Source organism: Pelodiscus sinensis, chromosome 4 (genome assembly GCF_049634645.1).
Source record: "Pelodiscus sinensis isolate JC-2024 chromosome 4, ASM4963464v1, whole genome shotgun sequence".
Classification (NCBI taxonomy): Eukaryota; Metazoa; Chordata; order Testudines; family Trionychidae; genus Pelodiscus; species Pelodiscus sinensis.
The window spans coordinates 82107776-82131495 of NC_134714.1; the positions used below are offsets into that span (position 1 = coordinate 82107776).

General features: G+C 46.0%; 1 protein-coding gene across 11 annotated transcripts in view; it reads left to right on the forward strand.

The window, feature by feature from the left end:
- Window positions 1-23720, forward strand: part of TSPAN18 (tetraspanin 18) — a 195619-nt gene that overhangs the window by 141602 nt on the left and 30297 nt on the right. For 10 of the 11 annotated variants that reach the window (XM_075927537.1, XM_075927536.1, XM_075927539.1 and 7 more), the window contains 3 exons: window positions 12926-13015; window positions 19746-19837; window positions 20693-20887. In XM_075927537.1, coding sequence (XP_075783652.1) covers window positions 19775-19837; window positions 20693-20887 — 258 coding nt within the window. In that variant the 5' untranslated portion in view covers window positions 12926-13015; window positions 19746-19774. The remainder of the gene's footprint in view (window positions 1-12925; window positions 13016-19745; window positions 19838-20692; window positions 20888-23720) is intronic. The other variant, XM_075927541.1, reaches the window with a different exon arrangement.

Genomic DNA, 23720 nt, shown 5'->3' on the forward strand with positions numbered 1-23720 from the left:
CCTATTTAGGAATGCTATGCTTAAGGTATAAGAATGTGTCTGGGAGATGATATGGTTCTCTGTGGCTTGGTCTTCACTAGGAAAATGTGCTCTGCACATCAGTTAATTAACATGAGGTAAAATCCTAGTGATGTCAAAAGGCACGGTCTTGTTTTCACTAGGGTTTAGCCATCATGGGGAAATCTGAGAGAGAGAACACATCTTTTTTTCCCTAGTGAAGCCACATCCTTTGAAGCAGATCCAATGCCCTGCAAAAATACATAGACATCAATGGAATTTGGATCAGGTCTTAAGTGTTTAAGGAGCAAAGTCATTTCTGGGAGGACAAACACACACAGACACCTTTTTGTGCACATTGGACTATAAAAGGATATTTCAAGTGAAATGTTAGCGGTAACAAACAGAGCAAGCTGCCGCTGCCCAGCAGAACCCAGCCTACAGTCCTCATTCAAAAAAAGTGGCTACAGGTATTTCTGCACACACTAGAAAGCAGCAGCAGTCCTCTTACCCCTAAGCAAACTTTCCCAGGGACATGAAATAGAAGCCTGCTGTGTCTGAACAGTAGGGTTGATGCACCACTTTCTTAAGTGGTATCACTTTACTGCAAAAGCGCAAGACACACTGTAACGACGAAATGAAGCAGATGGTGCTTTGAACCCTGAGGATGCAGCATTACAGCAGCACAACAAAGGAAGCCCTATGTTCACTTCAACGTTAGCCATCTGATTTATGGGAGCTGCAGTGTGCAGCTTGTCGTGTCACTTCATAAACATGGTTTAGGCTTTTGTAAGAGCAGCTTAATTAGGCCCCTTTTATTTCTTAATTCCTGGAAGTGTTGGAGTGTGCTTGACTGGCCTTGATGGCTGCAAGAATCCCTATGATTTATGCTCTGAAAAGTGGAGGTAAATTTGTTGCCATGGCGCTCTAAGGTGTCTCCAAAACCCACAGCTCCAGTCCGCTGAATAGGCTCCCATCAGCACATACTAATTGCTGTTGTGCAGCACCAAAACAAATGATCTGAGATTTCCACAAAGGCTATAATCAAAGGAACATCTCTTGCTTTTTAATATGTGCTGAATAGGTCCATTTGTAAGCTTATTACGACTTCAGAGAGAGAAGCTATTAGGACAATAACTAGGTGCCTGTGAAAATTCCACATTCCAGAATAACCTTTGCTGTAACGTTGGCATATTAAAAGTACCCATCATGACGAGCAGCCATGTTCATCTTCCTGTTGCAAGTCCCATACATTAAGGACCTCCCTCCACCCCTCCCCAAGAGGTAAACTGGGCATTTTCAAAATAAGGTCAAGTTAAAAACAAAAAAACCCTAGATTCCTGGAAAGCAGCAGATTGACCAATCCTGATCTTTTCTATCTCAGTTGTATCTGTCATCCTAAGGCAAGGGTGAGCAATCTTTTTTTTGCGGGGGGGGGGGGGGGGGGGAGCATGCCAAGAATTTGGTAAGTGGACAAAGGCCTCACTCTTCTGTGATATTAATGGGGAGGTGAGGGGCCTGGGATGGAGGCTGGGTGCAGAAGGAAGCTTGGGTAAGGGGTTGGAGTGCAGGAGCGGATGAGAGATCTGGGAGGGAGCTTTGCTGAAGGAGGGAGTTGGGACCTGGGGCACAGGACAGGGGTGCAGGAAAGCATTCTGACATGGAGGAGAGGTATTGAAGGGCGTGTGGGATCTGGGAGGGGGGTTAGTTTGTGACCTAGGGCTGGAAGCTGGGGTGCAAGATCTGGGAAGGGATATGAGTGCAGAATCTGGGAGGGGTTTGTGACCTGGGGAAGAAGTGCAGGAATGGGCACAGGGATTTGGGTTATGACCGGGGTAGGGATTGGAGTGCAAGATATGGGCGGGGTGTATGGATATAGGAGTTCATAGAATCATAGAACCATAGAGCTGGAAGAGACCTCAGAAGGTCATCAAGTCCAGCCCCCTGCTCTAGGCAGGACCAATTCCAACTAGATCAACCCAGCCAGGGCTTTGTCAAGCTGAGACTTAAACACCTCTAGGGATGGAGATTCTACTACAGGCAGTCCCCGAGTTACGCAGATCCAACTTACGTCGGATCCGCACTTATGAACGGGGCTTTCTTGCCCTGGAGCTCGCAGGCAGCGGGACCGCCCAGAGCGCAGCAGTCCCGCCACCTCGACCTCCGGGGCGAGAAAAGCTGCTCCAGGTGCCCCTGGTCTGCTGGGGACCGTCTCCAGCAGACCAGGGACACCTGGAGCAAAGCCGGGGAGGTGGAGGGGTCCCGCGCCTCTGAGGCTTTGCTGTGGCAAAGCCGGGGAGGCGCGGGACTCTGCCGCCGCTGCCGCTTTGCTCCCGGTGCCTCTGGTCTGCTGGGGACTGTCTCCAGCAGACCAGGGACACCTGGAGCAAAGCCGGGAGGCGGAGGGGTCCCGCGCCTCTGAGGCTTTGCCAAAGCAAAGCCTCAGAGGTGCGGCACCCCGCCGCCACTGCGGCTTTGCTCCCCGTGTCCCTGGTCTGCTGGGGGGGGGGCGCAGCTAGTGGCCCCCCACTCTCCCCCTCCCCAGCAGACCAGGGAGACATGGAGCAAAGCCCCGGGCCTGTGGTAGAGCAGGTGGGGCGCTGCCGGTTGGTCCCGCAGCACCGCTCCTTGGCGCTACTGGACCAACCGGGCAGCACCCCAGCTGCTCTGCCCCAGGAGTCCTGATTCAGCCGCTGCTGATCAGTTTCAGCAGCGGCTGAATCAGGACACCTGGGGCAGAGCAGCTGGGGTGCTGCTGGGTTGGTCCAGTAGCGCCGAGGAGCGGCAGCGCTACTGGACCAACCCAGCAGCACCCCAGCTGCTCTGCCTCAGGTGTCCCCAAGTCAGCCGCTGCTGAAACTGACCAGTGGCTGACTACAGGAAGCTCCCGGAATCAGCCGCTGATCAGTTTCAGCAGCAGCTGACTTGGGGATGCCTGGGGTTCTTAAGTTGAATCTGTATGTAAGTCAGAACTGGCGTCCAGATTCAGCCGCTGTTGAAACTGATCAGTTTCAGCAGCGGCTGAATCTGGACGCCAGTTCCAACTTACATACAGATTCAACTTAAGAACAAACCTACAGTCCCTATCTTGTACGTAACACGGGGACTGCCTGTACTTCCCTAGGTAACCCATTCCAGAGTTAAGGTGCAGGGGGGTTGGATTATGTGGGGTAGAGATGCAGGAGAGGGGCAGAAGACTGGGGCAGAGGGAAAGGGGCTGGAGTGCCAGAGCAGGCTCCAGCCAGGAGGCACTTACCTGGGTGGCTCCCAGCCAGCAGCCTAACAAGGTCCCACAGGCAGGTTCCCTGCTTTCCATGCCCCTGCATGCTGCTCAGAGCAGCTGGCTGTGGGTGCCATGTGCTTCTCTGAACCCTGCAAACCCAGTGGGATGGGTACTTTGCACTGCCTGTCGTGCAAACAGGCAACTCCCATTGGCTGTGCTGTCAGATTGTGCTAGGGGTGGGGGCAAAATGCAAAGCCTCTCCCACCATTCCCCTGGGCTCAAAGCATTTAGGGACGTCTATACTGCGTAGCTTATTTTGAGTTAAGCTCTGCTGTGTAGACACACCCTCAGATAAGTACTGAGCCCTGCAGCTAGCTACTCTGAGCGGTGTGCTGGTGCAGGGTAGACAGGGAGTCTGCCTGAGGCTCCCGCTGGACTGTAGGCCAGATCTGGCAGCTGGGCAGGCCATATTTTGCCTGATGCCAAAGCATTTAGGGGCTAAATCTTGAAGTTTTATTCCAACAAGAAGTCTTGTTATGTACAAAAGCTTTCTTTGCTGACTGGTACCCTAAATGGCATATTACACCAATCATAGCATTACACATCTCTTTTAAGGTTAGGTGGAGACGGTAACATTCATTAACTCATTTCTAAACATACTGAGATTCAGTGCTTTTTTTTGTGTCAGTACATTGTACCGTCACCCTTTTTTGGGAGCACTCGCTTTTCTCTGGCAAAGCACCTAGCCAGCCCCGGGAGCGCTCACACCGTGCCGAACGGAAGCCCGTTTAGGACACGTGGCAATTAAAGGGGCCACAACTTTTTTTTCTCTGCTTAACAAGTTTTCCTCAGCCTCTTTTTTTTCCCCCCCTCAGCAACCCTAGTACTGGCACCTTTTTTGTTTACAAATAGAGCACTGCCGAGATGAAATATATCAACCCACTTTATTTTCTAAATCTGGGCTGTGGGCTTCAGTCATGGTTAACTCTATTTTTGCTTTCTTTCAGCACAAGCAGTAGAAATACTGTAGTAAACTTTGTTGGGGAGAGGCGTTGTACCATTTCCTAATTCATACCAGGTGGCTGTAATCAATTCCAGTTGTCTTTAAGACCACTGTCTCCTTGGCTTGTCATGGAGTAAGTTACAGGGGCCATTTATAGTGGCACTGAATCTTCTGTGCCTGCATGCAGAATGGACATTATGGGTAGGTCTACACAGCAGGACTAAAGTTGAGTTAAGCTAAGCATCTTCAGTGACGACATTGTGTAGGTGAAGTTGAAATAGCTTAATTCGGCTTTTGGCACTGTCTACACAGCAGGAAGTTGAAGGAAGAACACTCTTCCTTTGATTTCCCTTACTCCTCATGAAATGAGAGTTACAGGAGTCAGAGTAAGCAGTCCTCCAGCTTGACATTATTTCAAAATAATGGCTTGCTTTGTAGATACACTATTTGTTATTTTGGAATAATGTCAATTATTCTGAAATAATGCTGCTGTGTTGACATACCCTTTGGTATATTTGCTGGTTCCTCTCCTACCACTCAAACTCACCTGAATAATTCTTCCAAACTTTGTGACCAAGCCCCACCATCCTTTCCTCATTGTAACTCCCTATAAAATACTCACTTCTGTAGCAAAACCTATGAGAGAGATGTATTAAATAAGTAACATTTGGTCACTAAGCAATGTGTGCCAGCTACCTGAATCACTGCGTTTCCTTGTGTGTGGACCTCTTCCCATCTTATTCCTCACCCCCTCCTCCAGAATATGCTATCGATGTTCTTTCATGGCTTTCATCACTGCCTTGTTGCTTTCACCCTCATTTCTTATGTCATGTCTTAGCTCTAATTCACGGCTACTCAACATTGTTAGTGGCCCACGGTGCGGTTTGGGTTTACGCAGGGCTCAACACGTAGCCCACGGGTAGGATCTTTTGAACATGGCCTCCACTGGGAACATGCTCCACAACAGCGAGGCATCTCCCAGGTGGGATGAGCATTGAAAGACGCAGGCAGATGGGCTGGCTGAAACAGGTGGGTACAGGGTGTTGGTGTTTATAGCCCCCAGGGAGCAGGTGCTGGGAGCAAAGGGTCATTGTGAGAAGTGCTTTGTATTCATGACCGTCAGTGTGAAAGAAGCTATTTGCATATATTTGCATATATATATGCAACCACACTTAAGTTGCCGCTGTCGGCATGTGCTGAGAGTATCATTGTGGCCCTCAGGGCTTCCACAGTTGAGTAGCCCTGCTCTAACTTATTATCTCCTTAGGGAAGGGAGCCTGTCTGTATTTTGTGAGGCTCTTGGAACACCTCTGGAGGGATAAATCTTAGTAATACAGTACTACTATTACTAATAGTAATACTATTAGTAATACCCTTTATAATAAAGGGTATTTAGAACTTCAGAAAAGATAAATACCAAAACATTCTGATGGTGTTATTTTTGTAATGAATTCACTCTTCCTGTATTCAGAATGATAAGTAAGTTTGAGCAGTTTAATCATGAAGGTGTTCTTGTTGTTGTTTTTGTGTTTGATCTGTAGTTGTTTTATTAAGATTTGGGATGGTCACTAACTTTTGCATTTGAGACTTGGTTTCCCTATCAGAAACAGGGCAATGGCATGTGCTTCGCTTTTTATAAACAGTTTATATACTGAGAGTTATGTTTATGTGGTCTTAAAAATTATGAAGACTATTAGTCCTCCAAACAACTAACCAAAGCTCTGCCAAAGCTCTGTCTCCATCATTCTTGGCAATCTCTGGTGCTCTTCAGATCATAATTACAAATACACATCAATCCACGTCATTGTAAGTGTCCCATCATTGCTAATTCACTTGGTGTGCACTGGAGTGGTGCTGATTGCAGTGAACTCAATTGGTTTTCATAAGCAATGAAATGTATTAGTTTCCGTGCAGGCCTGGGTTTGAGGATCCCAGCCAAAATGTCTGTGTGGAACTGAGAATCCTGGCACAATCTGTAGAAATACCAATATATTCCTTCCTTGATGCATGTGTATTATTCCCAGCAACAGTAATAGGAAGTTATACACGCATATCAAGGGGCGAATAGATTCCTTGGTTAGTGTGGCAAGCGCCACTGCCTGTCCTTATTCCAGAGAAGGGAATTGAAATTGCTCATTAAATTCCATGCTATGAATAGGAAATTGGAATCTTACTACGGTGAGATATGTGGTGATATTCATAGCAGTCCAACAAGGTAAAGAGCCAAAGATCTTTCTAAATAAGGGAATGTATGCATTCTGTTTAGTTGGCTTTTTGTCTGATAGTTCTCCAAGGAATAACAAAATCTGCTTTATGACTCCAGATAGCAACTCCCTGGCTCCAAGGCATGTACTGTGTTTTGCATGTAGGACACTACTGCTCAATAATTGGATGTAACTGTTATTGAGGTGAAGGTCTAATTGTGGTCAATTAAATTTGGGAACGAGTTTGGTTCTGCTTGTCCACATCATGGTAATTCAAACAGGCTGGAGTTAGAGAAACTTTGGAGATGTTCCTCTTGTTCTTTTTTGGGACTGGGAAGGGACACTCATCCCCAACCACAGCCTGCCTTCTTGTGAATATGTTTTTGTGTCTATACAGCTTTCCATCATTTGGTTTTTATCACCTCCTGATAGAAACCACTAAAAAACAAATTGTTACCACACTGGCCTGTAACACTGTTCTAAATTAAAGCAGGTAAAAAGAGCATGGGGTTCCAATATCAGTGCAAGAAAAAGAGTATGTTTATTATTTAAAGCTTTTTTTTGGGGGGGGGGAGCGGAAGATCAGAGGGCATTAGCATAGCTGTACTGGGGAGAAGAATCTGTGGCTCATAGTGTACTACTTTTTGGTTGCCTGTTTGCCTTAAAAATCAATTATTGCCCCTCTCTCTGGTCTAAAAAGTAGCAAGGAATTTAAGAGATTAAAATTCATGGTTTGTGGTGTACAAAGTTGCCATGGCAACTGTCCCCCCCCCTTTTGTGTGTGTGTGTGTGTGTATGGATTACTGAGTCTTGCAAACAGTCATCCGCTCAGCAAGATGCTAAGGCATTTACTCCAAATCAAAGAAGACTGAATCACAGGGAACTAGAAGGAAGGGAAGCAGAAGAGTGTCAAGGAGTCAGTCCCTATAAAAGTAAGGTCTGTTTAGACTAACAGAAGAAGTGGAAGAGCGTTTGTGTGTGCTGTCAAGCGCTCTTAAGTTTTGGGTGTCCCTAAGAAAGACTGGGATAATCTCCTTCAGGTGTAGGAGAAAGTTCAGAGAGGAAAGTCACCAAGCAGAGCTGGCACCATGGAAGAACGTGTGCACTGCTTAACTGAAGAGCAAAGAGAGTTCTAGAAAACTCTCCAAGAGTTTAGTGTCAGGAGAGACAGTCCTTGTTGTCCTGGCAAGCAGGACAACAGCAAACCATACAGCAGTTTATTTTAGGACAATGGCAGGTGCAACAACAGGTTTTTTTGGAGAAACTGGGGAGCTCCCAGTTCCCAGTAGGGAACAATAAGAATGATGGGCATGGAGCAGCGCAAAATGAGCCCATCAAATGACATTGTAGCCTTTTTGTTAACATTCAGCCGGTGGCTTCAGCAGTGGTCTGGGAGAAGTGGACATTGGCCTTCTAATTGACTCCCTGCCTCCCAAGAGCAGTGTGAGCTGTTTATATGTCTGATTTCAATACGGGAAAGGCAGCCATTTTAAGTATTTCCAACCTTAAATGTTAAAAAATTATGAGCGAGGCTCACTTAAAAACCATGAGATTGGCTTCAAAATCATGAGATGATGTGATCTGGTGTTTTTTTTATTTGCCGCCTTCTTTTTGAACCTTTAAGGTGCACTGAGGTCACATTTTGAAGCTTTCTCCATAGCTATGAGGGCTAGAAACTGACGGTAAGGCTAGACTGCAAGGCTACTTCAGGATACCGGTGTTATCCCAAAATAGCTACCCCGCGCCCAAGAAATGCATCCGCTTTTTTGAAATAGTGGATGTGCTATTTCAGCATCCATGTAAACCAGTGGTCCCCAACCATTTGGGGTTGCCGGGCGCCAGGTGGCATGGCCGTTCGCCCGCCAGGCGCCCGGGGTGCGGGGCCCCCCCGAGCGGGGCCCCCCCCATAGCCGCATTCCTGGGGCCAGCGCTGGCGCTCTCTCCCCCCCCTCCCCCAAACGCCGCGCGCCCGGGGCCGGCGCTGGTGCTCTCCCCCCCCCCCCAAGCGCCGCGGGGGTTCAATCCATGGCGCCCCCGGGGCCGGCGCTCACCGTGCGCCACGCGCCCGAGGCCGGCTCCAGCACTGAGCATGCGCCACGTGCCCGGGGCCAGGCCAGCCCTGAGCACTTGGCAGGTGCAGACAAATGTCCACGCGGGCGCCATGGCGCCCGCGGGCACCGTGTTGGGGACCACGGATGTAAACCTTGTTCCATGAGGAATAAGGGATGTCTCGAAATAGTGCTTTATTTTGAACTTTGATGCCGTGTAGACACACCAAATTTCAAACTAGCCTATTTTGAAATAAAATTGAAATAAGATACGCAATTTGCGTAGTGCAAATTGTGTATCTTATTTCGATTTTAGAGTGCAGTCTAGACATACCCTTATTTTCTCTTTTAAGAATTAAGGCTGAAATCATCACATAGCCACTTGACTCCAGGAACTGGAGCTTTAAGGAAAGCAATAATTGTCATGAGACTCGTGACGAAACCACAAGAGGAGGCATCACATAGAGTCTGTCTGCAGAACAGTACGTTCAGAAGCTTTAAGCCTTACAAGACCTAGTGTAAATAGAGTGCACTGTTCAGAACCTACATAGGAGTGTGTGCGATGCAAACTTGTGGGAGCATGCTTGTGACAAGCACTTTGTGATTTTTGTGGGAAAAGTACCATAAGAGCTAGGCATTATTGTTCTTTAATAACCTCCATTCCCAGCTTCCCAGCATTGAGCATGAGTGCTGGGATGATTAGCAAATGATTTCCTGGTGCTTTGGATACATAATGCCCAAATTATACATATTATTTTTTATATTCCAGAGCTGCTGCTATTTATTAGCGACCCTTAAGTGTTTCAATCCAGGTCCTTCTTTCCCTTCCCTATCTAGCTTAATGATTGAATCCAAATGATGGTGCCCTTGTGACAAGAATTTCTGGGACATGGCATGACATGGTATCTTCCTCTACAAAAAATATGACTTGATTAATAGTAGTAGAGAGACAGGAACCAGGAGACCAAGGTCTGCTGAGCTGTTGCCCAGACTGCTGTATTTGTGAAGGAAATGACGAGCACAGCATTAGTGGTAGGTCAGTTTCAATTAAAATCACAGGCGGTGTGGGGTGCTGTTTAATATTTAAGAGGAGTCTATCGGGTTAATGGTTTAAGTTAAGGCATCACCGTACTCATAGGACCAAAATCAGCTGTATGGAGCAGTTAAATGCCATGAATCAGGGCAGGGAGCTCACTTGCCTTCAGTGTTGCAAGCTGAGGCCGTTGTCACAGGGAAATGGGCTTGTATTATAGTGACATTAGCATTTTAATGCAACTAAAGAGGAGCTAGATTGACTGTAATTTAGTATCTAGTTCCATGGCCTTGTGCAGTCCTCTCAATGCTACTCCATGGGGGCCAATTGTACTTACATGGTGCACTTTGGAATCTAATTGGATTTACATGCAGTAATGTTTTCATATCACAGTGATGATCCTGCTATGTAAGCGCTATAAAATTTGAGTGCAATTAGTTATTAATACAGTGGCTGCAGTTACAGGATAATGCATGGGGCTGATGACCAGGGTTCCCTCTAATTTTTTCCATCTATGGGCAAAATACATTTTGTTCTGTGCACCAAGGCATGTCAGACATGCACCACCGGTAGAAACACATGCCACTCGCTGTGGGCACTCTGCTAATTTGCTGGGTGGCACCTGAATTTCTCCTGGGTGAGTGCCCAAGTGCTCATCTTACAAGGAAGTACAGCTAATGGCCCATGAAGATGCCAGTGCTATCAAAATACTACTTGGCTCTCCTTTTCCTGAAGCCTTTGTGTCTGGCTGAGTTAGTGAATGTTTTAAGAATAAATTGGGCCCAGATCCACCCAAATCTGTCTTCTGCCTTTTCCACCATAAAGACACTGACCTCTTGCAAACATCCAGAAGGCATATGCCCCCTAGCTGCTGTTAGCCCATTGAATGGGCATGTGGATTTGGTGTGTGTCTCCATTACCCAATATCCTCCACAGACAGCACATGTGGTGGGGAACAGGGACTGGCAAAAGGTGGTTGCACTGATGATCTGCTGCATCAGGCTGCCTTGTGACCGCATGACCCAATTGCCTGGCCTCACCCCTGCTCTGTGAAGTGTCTAAGAGTCTATGGAATTATATATGGCCCAGATCTACTTTCTCCACCCTTGTGATCTTTCTTCATCATAGGTTTTTTGGATTACTTATTGCTGGTTCCCCAAAGCAGCCACTCCCACTTCTTAACCCCTCTCTCTCTCTCTCTTTGCTCTGCTTCTCTTACCATTCCCCAAGGGATGTGGCAATAAACTGGTTTATGAGCTTAGCAGTATGTCCTTAATCAAAGATCCTTCCAGGGAACTGAGCTCAAAGCAAAGGCTTGAGAGTGAGGGGGAAGCAGATCTGGGAAACTTGCTGCATTGGTATGAGGAGTTGTGTAACATGACAGGACACTGTCAAATGCGCTCACTAGGACTAGGCAGAGTGGCCTTGACATAGAGCCTTCCGAACAAGGAGCTTCTCTGGCAACCCCTGTGTTTCTCCCAGAAACGCTAAATAAATCTCTTCCTGCTTGAGTCTGTTAGGCCCTGTGTTCTACGCTTGCTGTAATTTGCCTTTAATGATTAACTTGAAATAGCTATTAACCTGAAAGAATGTGTTGTCAGAGCCTTCCTGCTCTCCCAGATCACAGAGGGAAGGTGGAGCCTGGTTCTTCTCTGTCACCTGTCACTTTCTTTCATCTCTAGTGCTGCAGCATCAGCGGCTATCTACTGAAGCATCCCAAATTTTCCTCTGTGTAGAATTGTGATTCCTTTAAAATATTATGACTTAAGAAAAAATAAAATGTCCCCTCCCACACAGGCCTCTGAAGATTTACAATGGTGTAATTATATGCACGTGCATCTCGTTATTTTCTTAATGATAGGTTTATATAGTACAGTGTCATCTCTAAACTAAAAGTAAGAGCCATCTTCTCTTACATACGGCATGTAACCCTGTACGTCTGGCATCACATGGAGTGAGTGAAGAAAAATGCCACTCAGACACATGCAGCATAAAGGATGGAGCTTCACAAGAAAGGGGGAGAGATTGTGAGCCACTGGGGAACAGAGAGGGAGCGTGTAAAAGCAGAGAGACTAGTGCACAAGAATGGGACTTTTCACATTTTAAAATGAACTTTTGTGCATCATGTTGAGCCTCTGTTGTGTTCACTTTCCACAAGTATTAAGTGATTGTGTTTTATTGGCAGAAACCTTCACAGAGGACAAATCTCAAAGTGGTGTGTACAAGTATTTGTAGAAAGCCAATTTTAAATTTGCACACTTGAGTAACACCGTCATCCAGTTATGGAACGGGAAATAGCCCCATATGATTTATCTGGCTGCTCACAGCTAAGCAGCCCAGTTTGGGTTTAAAAAAATCTGTGACCAGCCCACAGAGGAAAAACAGTTTTGAAAAGATTAATTTGAATTACAATGGCACCTAGAGGGCACAACTCAGGATCAGGGTTTTACTGCAGTAGGCGCTGGCCAAACAATTATAAAAAGCAAACCTTGTCAAAGAGAGCTCAGTCTCAGATTGTGATCAGATTAAACAGGTGAGAGGATGAACAGAAAAACAACAGTAAAACAAGCCTGGTGTTCATAATTGCAGTCTCAGCTCACTCTCTCCCGTGCAAAAGTTGTTTATTTACATTTGAACAATTAAGATATCAGAGGAGGTTGTGATCTGCTTGCAGATACCAGGGAAGCATAAATGAAAAGGTTAAATTCACAGAAGAAACATAAATGTGAATTATTTGCACAGCTCCAGCGTATCATCCTGAGTATCTGCATGTCTGTCTGACTAGGTCTATGTCTGTCTGCATACACTTGATTGTATAAGGTCTTTTGTTCAAGTATTTCAAAGCATTTAATAGTTATTAGTAATATTATTAACCCCCTTACACAGATGGTAAAACTGAGCCACAGAAAAGTGAAGTAATTTGTGCGCATGAAAAGTCATTTTCAGAATCAAGGCTAGACCCCAGGTATTCCAGTCTGTCTCCCTAAAAACTAGACCATCCTTTATTCAGAGACATTCTACTGCTACTCCTTGGTCTCTCTCCTTTTTCCCAGTAAATGAGCTGTAAAGTTACTGAAGATTACAGTTTGCATAAATATCATGTAAAATACTGACAGTACTGCTGCTGTTAAATCTAATAGTGCAGTTTGGTGCATTGTGTATGTTTATATTTGTATTTATTTATGTGCATGTGTGTTGATAGATAGATGTATATGGTCTGTGGATATTTAAACCACCCTAAAGAAATTGGATGCTTTGCAGGGTGCTAAAAGCTTTTCATTATTGCTAATGTGCACCAGATTAAGGATGTAGTTAGATGAAGTGTATTCATCAGGATGGTATGTTTTTATAAATGGTTTATTCAACATGATTGTATTTTATTGACTGTTGTAGTAATTGAATATTTATTTCTTATAGGACAAGCTTGGCCAATAAAAGATACATGGAGTGCACAACCCATTAGAAGACAAAAAAGACATTGTGCTTAAAGCCCCAAGAGCTAAATAGGTGACGTTTTTAAATAACTCTTCTGTAAACCAACAGGCTTTTTGCATGTCTCTTATGTACGTGTTTGCTGGAGGAGCATAATGAGTGGATTTCTGTAGGGATCGGTTCTGGTTCTGGTTCTGGTTCTGTTCAACATCTTTATCAATTATTTAAATATTGTCTTAGAGAGAACACTTACAAAGTGTTGTAGATGAAACCGAGCTGGGAGGATTGCATGTGCTTTGGAGGATAGGGTTATAATTCAAAATGATCTGGGCAAACTGGAGAAATGGTCGGAGAAAAATAGGAAGAAATTCAATAAGGACAAATGCAAAGTGTTCCTTCCTAAGTGGAGTAATCAGAGCACTCTGCTTCCCACCGCCACAGAGAAGCAGGGTGAAGCAGGCTACTGGGCCGCTTTGGCTCTTGCCACTCGCATGGTGCCCCCGCTGCTGCTGTACCAGGCCTCCAAAATTTTTCAGGCCGTATTGCTATGGGGAGGATGTAAGGGGGCGGAGCAGAGCAGGGGCAGGGTTGAGGAAGGGGTGAGGCAAGGAGAAACTTTCACTGAGAGGGTTGCCTCAGACCCCACTCCTGGGGCACTGGAGGGGGTTCCCTGGGCCCCCCTGCTAGTCCTCTGGCCCATTGCCCCTCCCACCTGCAGTGTTGGGGGCCCCTCAGACACCCCTCACACATCACTAGTGAAGGGGTTTGTGTGAGAGAGAGATGTGAAGCTGAAGGAAGGGAGATGGAAAAAATGTCAGTGTTTCAAATGCAGTGTATTTTGTCTGTTTATTATAACACTCGGGGCACATTTCCTGACTATTTTGCTTCTTTGTAAGCTTCACCCCCACATTGCAAGATACAACTCAGAGTGGAAAGGAGAGAAGAAAAAACAGCACACACATAAAAGTAAAACACTTTGAAACCATGAAACTATATTTTGAATAAAGGCAAATGTGTACTTTGTATCGGAAAATTGGAGATTGGATAAATTAAGGAAAGGAGCTGTCTGTTGCTTAATTAGGAGACCATGTAACACGAACCCCCACTATCGCCCCACACCCCACAGAAGATAACTGAACCTGCTGCACATGTAGGGAACTAAGACATTTCTGGGATAATGTGAAGCCAGATCCTGATTGCATTGATGTACATTTGGAGTAATTCAAAAAACATTGTGTGTGATTAAAATTAGTCACTTTCAGTGGGCAAGAACTACACTCAGTAATTTAATATTAGCTATTTTATGTTGGGAACCTATAATTAATTATCATCCACTAAAAAACTCAGCTGCAGTCAATATAGACGTCATTGTTAAAAAATCAGCAGGCACCACGTGGAGTGATTAGGAATCCCTGACTGATATAAGTACAGAGCAGTGCTGCGGATATTACTGTGTTATTATTCTGGGTAAATTCAGAGGCTCAGATTCAGGGGAATGCTCTCTGGTGACCAGTGGCAAGCGTAGTTTACCTGGCTGGATACACCAGGATTATGGTTGATTTACATTTCTGGAACATTCCAAGCAGACAAAGCACCTTAGTGAATGTAGCCTGGGAGTTTTAATGGTGTGATCTTTCAGATTAGTATCCGTATTCAAGATTTGAAAGGGCTCTTTAAGTTAGAATTGGAGGCTCTCTACAAATTGCAGGCATGTAAAACTGCAACCTGAACCCAGCACTGATCCTTTCTCAAATCTATTCAGTGGAGCAATGATGTTTTGAGGATTGCCTTGATCTTAAATGACATTTAGAGGCTCTGATGTATTCTCTTCTTGGCTTCACCCACAGAGACCTTGCACTATTGGTGCTGACTCATACGTGTTTGAACATTATGAGTTGTAGGATTTTTTGAACTTGTGTTCCTCCATCTCACAGCCGTGCCAGTTTGGCCGCCTTGATGGTGGGGGGGGGGGGGTTTGGGTGTGGGTTTTTTTGGCTGTGTCTGTAAAGCCAGGTGGTACTGAGCACTTGCAGAGGTGAGTGCAGAGCTCAGACTTGGCACCAGCTCTGAGGGTGTTGACTGCCTTAGCCAAACTAGAAAATATCCACCTGTCACAGCTCAGTCACTAAACATTTTTGCTGCTGTAGGCAACTGACTGTTCCGACTTTGTGACAGCTGGCCCTGGCAGTCATGTTTTCAAGCCTTGAATACTCATTAGATACAGATATCTGTCTGCCCTACTCAGCAAAAAATGCTATAGTATGCAGAATGTGCGTAAGGAACAAGGTATGGAATTGTCAGCTTAGGTTTAAAAGATGAATACGGCAGATCCTTAGCTGTAGTAAATCAGCAAATCTCTGAAGAATTAACTTGCTGGGCAGTAGGTAAATGAAGAATGGGAAAGGGAGAGAGGGAAGTGAAGTTGCTTATGCAAGTCTATTCAACATGCCAATGTCAGAACTGAAATTTAAACGCAGGCCAGCTCTACCTTACACAAGAAAGTCGACCTAAGATGCACAACCCCAGCTACGAGAATAGGTGGAGTTGGCTTACTTTAAGTTGAATTTCTGTGGTGGCTCCGCTGCTGGAGGACAATAGGAGACATTCTCCTGTCAATTTCCCTTATTCCTCAGGAGTCCATGGAGTACCGGGGTTGATGGAGGTGCCATAAGTGGTCAATATAGCAGGTCCTTACTAGATCCCTGGTCCCTAGATCCTTACTAAATCAAACCCTGAAAAATCAATCTCCAAGCATTGATCTCGGGGTAAGTGTAGACCTTGCCTCATGTTCTAGTCCTGTGCTTAGACCATAAGGCCATGCTTCTGCTGTTTCTGCGCTCTGACAGGAGATGTTTGTAAAGTAGAGTGGCTATGGCTACAATACAGCTAGGTTTAATTCCCTCCTTATCTCTTCGGGAATTAAAAGTGAGGAGTACGTTAGTTCGCACCAAGGGGTTTGATTCGAACTAACGGGTCCCGGAGCGCACTTCCTGGTTCGAATCAACTGGCGAGCGGAATAGCGCGCGGGCGAGATTATGCTAATGAAGCGCGGGATAGTTAAATCCCCACTTCATTAGGAATTTTGGTCGGCTACATTTGCATCCCTAGTTCGAACTAGGGAGCAAGTGTAGACGTACCCTTTTTTTTCCTAGAGTCATGGTAATTTAGAAGGTATGGGTAGACATTGAACTGACAGGTTATTAAAGGGTTCTTGGATAATTTTCAGATCCTGCCTGATGTGGTGATATTTCTTTGTAACTTGTGTTGCAGCGTCATGACTTGAGATTATAATGTGGATGGCAAATCTATCTAATCTATCCCTCATGTGGCCCACAACATCTGAGTACATGGGTCAAGAAAGCTTACCTTTTTTCCTAATGAACCTAAGTCTTCCCCTACTCCCTTCCCTCCTACACTGCACAAGAACACCTTTTCCCGTGATATCCAGAATCTGGGCTCTAACCCTCGGAATCTTAAATCTCACTCCCACAAACTGAAATGGCCCACATGGACAGCCATCTTATTCTCTGCCCCCTCCTATCACGCTTGCTTTAGGTATTAAGCTATTATTGTGCGAGGTGATAAAACTTTTCTGCGGTCTTGAGGGGAGCATTGTTGGACTTAATAACTGGCTAGATGTGCATATCCCCAGCATCTGTACAATCAGGTACAGAACTGCAGTTTGCTTTAAGTAGCCTGCCCAAGTCATAAGATCATGGATGCATTGAAGACTGGACAACTTCCCACCCGTATGGAATTGGATAAATACTGCTCAGTGGATCTGATGAAATACATGCATAAGGATAGCCAACAATGAGATGGAAAAGAGTGTGGGAGGCAGCAAACCACCTTGTTTGGTGCCATTGGTGACTTGGAAAGGGGTCTGATAGCTCCCCACTTTCCACCACCCTGGCCATCATCCCATCATGGAAAGACCGAATGGCACATGTACGTTTTTCAGAGCATCAAAAAATGAACAAGAAAATCTGGAGTCCTTCATAATTCACAAAGCAAAAAGCTTTAGTTAAGACCCATAAAATTTTGCTCCCTAAGAAATATGTTGCCACAGAATGCTACAACTGATGATCTTACCCGGTACCCATCAAAGGCTGGCTCTCTGCATTTAGAATGCAGTCACACCTTGTAGGAATGACCGAGGCATTAAAATAAGCACTAAGCTAAATGTCTATCAAGCAGTCATGCTTATAGCACTTCTGCATGGTTGTGAGATGTGGACAACATGTTGCCACCATATTAGGAAACCTGATCAGTTCCATGTGCACCGTCTTTGGTCTGTTTGCCATGGTCAAATGGTAGAACAAAATTGGCACTATCTAAATCACTTAATTGTTGTGGGATGTCTGGCATTCAAAGCATGCTCCTGAAAGTTTCACTGCATTGGGCTGCGCACCTCATTCCCATGGCCAACTCGATGGTCAGCTAAAAAAAGGCACCCGGTCACATGGCAGCAAGTACAAACAATATAAAGATGCACTGAAGTCAGACTTGAGTGCTTGTCAAGTTGATCCCAGCAATGGGAAGCAACAGAGAAAGGTGGCATCATGGAAGAGCAAGGTGGCATCAGGTCTCCATTAATTGCTTTGAACAAGGCCCATTTACACTTGTGGACAACATGATGAAAGGATACAATAGCCTGCAATGGACCCAAACAATACTGTCTATCTCTCATGTAACTGCACTTGCTGTTCTTGTGTGTGCCTGACCTTGCATATACACGTTCACCTATAGCAGTTGCTGAATCCTTGTACAGCGGCATTGATGTGAAACTCCATCAAATCATTGTTGGGTGGAAGATTCACTTTCCACAGCAGCCAGTAAATCAGCCTTTTAAGAAATATATTGCCCCTGATTCTCAGAGCCACCACAGCTTCTGCATGTTACTCAAGCAGCACAAAGAGGCCAGACAGCTGATTTAACTGGTCTCCTGAAGATTCTCTCAGTATAGGGGAAATCCCAGGGGGGTACAGAGCCGCATGCCACTTCCTACATAGCAGGAATCCAGGGGGAAAGGAATTGTGCATGTGCCATTACACTTGTGCTTTTTCAGGTACACATGTATGTGTGTGCGCACACATACATGTGAATGGACAGTACAGAGAAGGCCCTGTTCTTCCTGTCATTTTGTAGCAGAAGGGCCTAATTTAATTTTTAAACTAGTCAGATGCTGTGCAGCAAACAAAAACACTATGTGAACTCTGTTGTTTACCTGAAACAGCCCCTTGCTGGGAGAGCAGCCTGCCAAGGGCTTCTCTGAGCAGCCTTGCTAAAGCAAATTAGTTACCATGGTCACGGAGGGAAGGACCATGGTGCAGCTAAGCAGCAGCTTAAAGGTCTATGGATTAGTAAAGACAATGAGGGAGCAAAAGGACAGGATTTAGTGCTGGGTCTGTGAAAATTGTTCCTCAAAACCGTGGCTAATGTGTGTTGCGAGGGCTAGGGGTTCCGACAGGCTCAATTCAAACATACTATGTAATTAGAGGCAGGTTTTTTAGGAGCAGCGAAGGGTAAAAATCTATAGGCTCCATTCCAGTTAGGAGTGTACTTCAGAGAGCCAAGCAAAGCTGTGCACCTATGTGTTTGCATACATGTACATGCATCTGCATGAGCTGTACCACCTGCAATGCCTTTGGCCTCAGGAGGAGGTTTATTACTATTTGCCTATGCCACTGGGGTGCTTGGTGGTGTGCCCACCTTGTTACACTGTAAGCCAGAGGTCCGCGAGCTCTCAGGTGTGTCCCTCTAGGGGGTTCAGTGGGGCCTTCCCTCAGGGGAGGGAGCAGGAAGGAAATGCCACCCAGCCCCGCTCTGCCCTTCGCTGCAGCTCAGGCCCCAACCACAGCCTCACTCGCAGCACTGACCATGAGCTACACTCCTGGCCCTGGCTCCTGACCACAGCTACATGCCTCTCCTGACTATGGCCCTTGGAGTTGGGGGGGAGGCAGACAGGTCCCATTACAGGTTTGGGGACCACTACTTCAAGCTCTTTGGGGCAAGGGTTGGCTTCCTCTGTGTTGTAACAGCAACTGTTACACCAGAGCTCCTGATTGGCCTTCTAGGTGCTGCGGTGTAAGTGCTAAATAATAATCACTTCCAGCCAGGGGAGCTTGCTGTCTAGTACACACATGGAGTCAGTCACACCACAGTTCAGCTGATCTGTGAATCCTGTGCCTCTGATCCTCATAATTATGGATCTAAAATCCACACTCCCAACTTCTTTAGCTTCTAAAATTTGCCTTGAACCTTTATTTGTCCCGTCGCTGTTCCTCTGTTGAATGAGGCTATACAGAATAGGACTTCAAGGTAGATAGTCATTGCAAGCCTTCTGAGTGGGCTCTGCACTCCTTATCTTCCACTTCCAGATGACTGAGTTAAAGTCAAAAGACCTATATGCCTGTGTAGGATCTGGACTAGGATTTGCTGGCTAGTGCAGGCATCTTAGGCCATGTCAGAGGTGCACTGGGCCCATGTATTGGTATAGGGAGTTTGGTAGGACAAAAAGCTGCAAGTTCATTTGCAGAAGGATTGTTTTTGTTGCTCTGCCTTACAAGCAAGGGATTGTTTGAACTGTTCCTCCCCTATTCCTATCCCCACACTCTGGGGAGAATATGCCGGATGTTAGCAGTAATGATTACCTCCCATTAGCCTGTATCATAGAACCTTGTTCAGGTAAGAAATGAGCCCTTCTGTGTAATGAACTGCATAGGGCCTTTGGGAAATAGAAGGGGAAAATGGCTTATGTCACTCAGGTAACAGGAGCATGTGCTAAGAAAGCATTGTTTTGCAGGAATAATTGGATCGAGCAGCCTGAAGATCATGGAGGGGGATTGTCTGAGCTGCATGAAGTACCTGATGTTTATTTTCAATTTCTTCATATTTGTAAGTATTCTAGGAGTCTGTACTCCTGTGTGCTTTCCCCCTCCTCCACCCACCCCGATTTTCTGTCCGCCTCTAGCTCCCTTGTGTTCCCGTTGGATGAGCTGATGGGACCTGCTGTGCTTTAACAAAATCGCCATGATGTAGAAGATCCCTTCAGCTTTGTTTTAGCCCTGACTGAAATGTACAGCTCCATGTTCAGCTAGCGGCGCAGAGTCGGCCTCAGCTGGCAGTGAGCCTGCGGAGAGGATACAACTGCTAGTCGCTCACAAGGCCTATGCTCAGAGCGCCTAAAGAATAAGGTTCTAGTCCAGGCTGGTGTAATCACTGGCTGTTGAGGGAAGGATGTAAATCTGGGGACTCGGGCTCTGCACAGAGATGAAGACTTGTCCTTGTGACTTTAGACAGGGACTGTGCAGCTGGTGCAGGTGGCATGGTAAGTCTTAAAGATGCTGCTTGTTGTATGTGTTTCCAGTAATGGAAAAATGTGGGGGGAGAATTGTGGGGACTGCACCGTTCATAAGCAGAGTCTGATGCTTTGCAGAGAATTTTTGCTATGCAGCAAGAGCACAGATGTCGACAGCCTGTGCAGGTCCCTGGGCAAGAGGGATAGGGGGGCAACTCCATGCTCCTGGAAGGAGTGGGGCCTTGGGAACAGTAGCAGCAGCTGTGGCTGGAAGTCCTGGCCACTTCGAATGCCGGGCCCCAGGGCAACTGCTCCTTTGGCCCCTGGTCACCAGGCCTGAGCAAGAGCACTCGAAGGGAACGTCTGTGGATAAACTCTACTGAAGAATCCAGTCAGTTCTCAGATTAACAACTCTCTTGTCTTTTCCTTTCCTCCTTTCTCTCCCATGGTAGCTGGGAGGGGCCTGCCTGCTGGGCGTTGGGATCTGGGTCATTGTGGATCCGACAGGATTTCGAGAGATAGTGGCTGCCAACCCTCTGCTCTTCACGGGAGCGTACATCATGCTGGCCATGGGAGCAATGCTCTTCCTGCTGGGCTTTCTCGGCTGCTGCGGTGCTGTCCGGGAGAACAAATGCCTTCTGCTTTTTGTAAGTGTCCCAGTGTTTCTGCTGTCATTCTAGTGCCCTTGGAGAGTATGGCTATGGTGTTTTGTTGGGAAGACTGATCATGTGATGCTGGGTCCATGTGGCCATGTCTCAGTGCAGCCTTTTTCCTACTACATGGTTAGTCATGTTTAAAGCACTTTAATATACCATCAGAAATGCAGACTACTTGCTTCTCCCCTGCACCCAGTCTCTGTGAGACTCTGTTGCCCAACTCTGGCTTAAGTTAAAGGTGCAGGGGGCAGTTTTAACTTGTCCCACTTATACACACAGTCTCTCGAGAACCTTAGGCTCGTGGCAAATCAGCTGTAGTGGAGTCTCACTCTGCCGCACCAGACACCACTCCCATTCCTTATCCTTCCCTGCAACACCCTCTTCCTTCCCATTCCCTTGCTCCAGAAAGGGGAGTACAGGGAATGGGGAGCTGCCTCTGCCAGCTTTGAACCAGCAGAGATTCTCCCTAACTACAAGGGGAATTCCCCCATGGGACTCTCCTGGGCTATGTCTAGACTGCAGGCTTCTTTCGAAAGATGCTCTTTCGAAAGCATCTTTCGAAAGAGCATCTTTCGAAAGATCGCGTCTAGACTGCAGGCGGATCTTTCGAAAGAAAAATCCGCTTTTTCGAAAGAGAGCACCCAGCGAGTCTGGATGCTCTCTTTCGAAGACAGCCTCTTTACATTGAAGAATGCCTTCCTTCGAAAGAGGAACTTTCGAAGGAAGGCGTTCTTCCTCGTGAAACGAGGTTTACCGCCATCGAAAGAAAAGCCGCGTTCTTTCGAAATAATTTCGAAAGAACGCGGCTTGAATCTGGACGCAGGGGAAGTTTTTTCGGGAAAAGACTACTTTTCCCGAAAAAACCCCTGAGTCTGGACACGGCCCTGCTGTTTAAGTCCCATGTGACAAACTCCCAAATCTTCAGAGTGGAGGAGGAAGTTCTGGCACCACTGTCACAAAAGGAAATAAGCAGAATTAGCTATGTTCTAAATGAATAAAAACTAGCTCTGGGGTTTGGCCACTGACAGACCTGCAAGGGCGCTGAGTTCCAAGGAGCTGGGCCCCCAGCTGAGAAGGCAGGTCTGCCTGGTCCAGTGCCTTCAGCTCCAGGGACCTTCAGCAAGACTATCCCAGCCACTCTTAATTGCAGTGATAGGATGTGAGGTAAAAGGCAGACTCTCCAATAAACAGGTCCTAGACTTTGCAGATTGCCCAGAACACCTTAAATTACCTAGCAGAGAACAGGGAGGTTGAACTAGAGTTTTGGGCTGGTGGCACCAGGCCCAGATGAGAGGGCATGTCATTTTACATGAGGGCTACGTCTAGACTGGCATGATTTTCTGGAAATGCTTTTAACGGAAAAGTTTTCCGTTAAAAGCATTTTCGGAAAAAAGCGTTTAGATTGGCATGGATGCTTTTCCGCAAAAGCACTTTTTGCGGAAAAGCGTCCATGGCCAATCTAGATGCACTTTTGCGCAAAAAAGCCCTGATCGCTATTTTCGCGATCGGTGCTTTCTTGCACAAAACAAATCTCGTTTGCCCGAATGGGAGCAGCATAGTATTTCCGCAAAAAGCACTGATTTCTTACAGTAGGAAGTCAGTGCTTCTGCGGAAATTCAAGCGGCAAGTGTAGACAGCTGGCAAGTTTTTCTGCAAAAGCAGCTGATTTTCCAGAAAAACTGGCCAGTCTAGACCCAGCCATGGGCATTAAGGACACATGCCTATTTTCCAGCAGGTACATTCATATTGTACCAAAGCTGTGGCCACCGAGTACTTTAAACTTCTCTGTGCATTATGGTCTCTCAGAACTTCATGGCAGCCACAACAGAAGAAGACTAATCTTCCCACTTCAAAAGCAATGGCCTCTGTCCCTTGAACTAGAGGAGACTTTCGTTCAGCTTTCAGCAATAATAGGAACCATTGCACAAACCCAACGAGTTCTGATTCCATGTAGGCTGTAGTACGAGCGCACTCACGTATGAGCCAGATTTTTACAACAACACATACTCATGTACATAAAGCCACAAATTGCCTCACTCATTCCCTTCTGATGTAGAACATGAACATTTCCCTTGTTCTGGGCATGGGACTTGTTAAGCAGCCCTTACAAGCATTTTATAAGACAGAAGGGTATACCTTGGACAAGTCATGAACTTATGAGCAAATTTCCTACTGGGCCATTTCAAATGTTGAGTAGAGTATATGTTACAGAGTCCATACAGTTGGTATAAACCTCCCAGTTCAGATTTGGTTGGTGGACTTTCCATTGCATCGCTAGATGGATGCTTGATCCTATATGCATCCTTTTCCTCATCTTACAAGTTCCAGATTTAAAAGCTTCATTGACCAATTTTCCCTTTAATTACAGGGGCAAACCTCAAATTCTGTGTGAGTGTCATGCACTGTTTAGAAACTCTTATCCACTCAAATTACCACTTTTGACTTCTGCCACTAGAACTGATCCTGCAGGGCTTCCTGCTATTATCTCTTACTGGAAAACATTCCCAATTACGTGACTGAATACAGAGCTCTGTCATTTTGTTTCTTTTTTTTATCAAGTACATCCTTCTGTTTCTCTCTTGGAGTTTGTTGGTTGGTTTTAAATCTTGATTTTTCAGTGTGTTTTGCAATCATATCTTAATCAGAGCCTTGCAAAAGGACCAGCAGCTGCTGCCACACATTTTACCAGGACATGAATGTTAAACAGGCTGAAGGAGAAGCTGACACTATCTCTGGAGCTCTTACAGACTCCACTGTGCTGAATTTTCCACTACTACACGACCCTTTTCCAAAGTCCTCTTCTGATGATAGCACATGCTTCCCT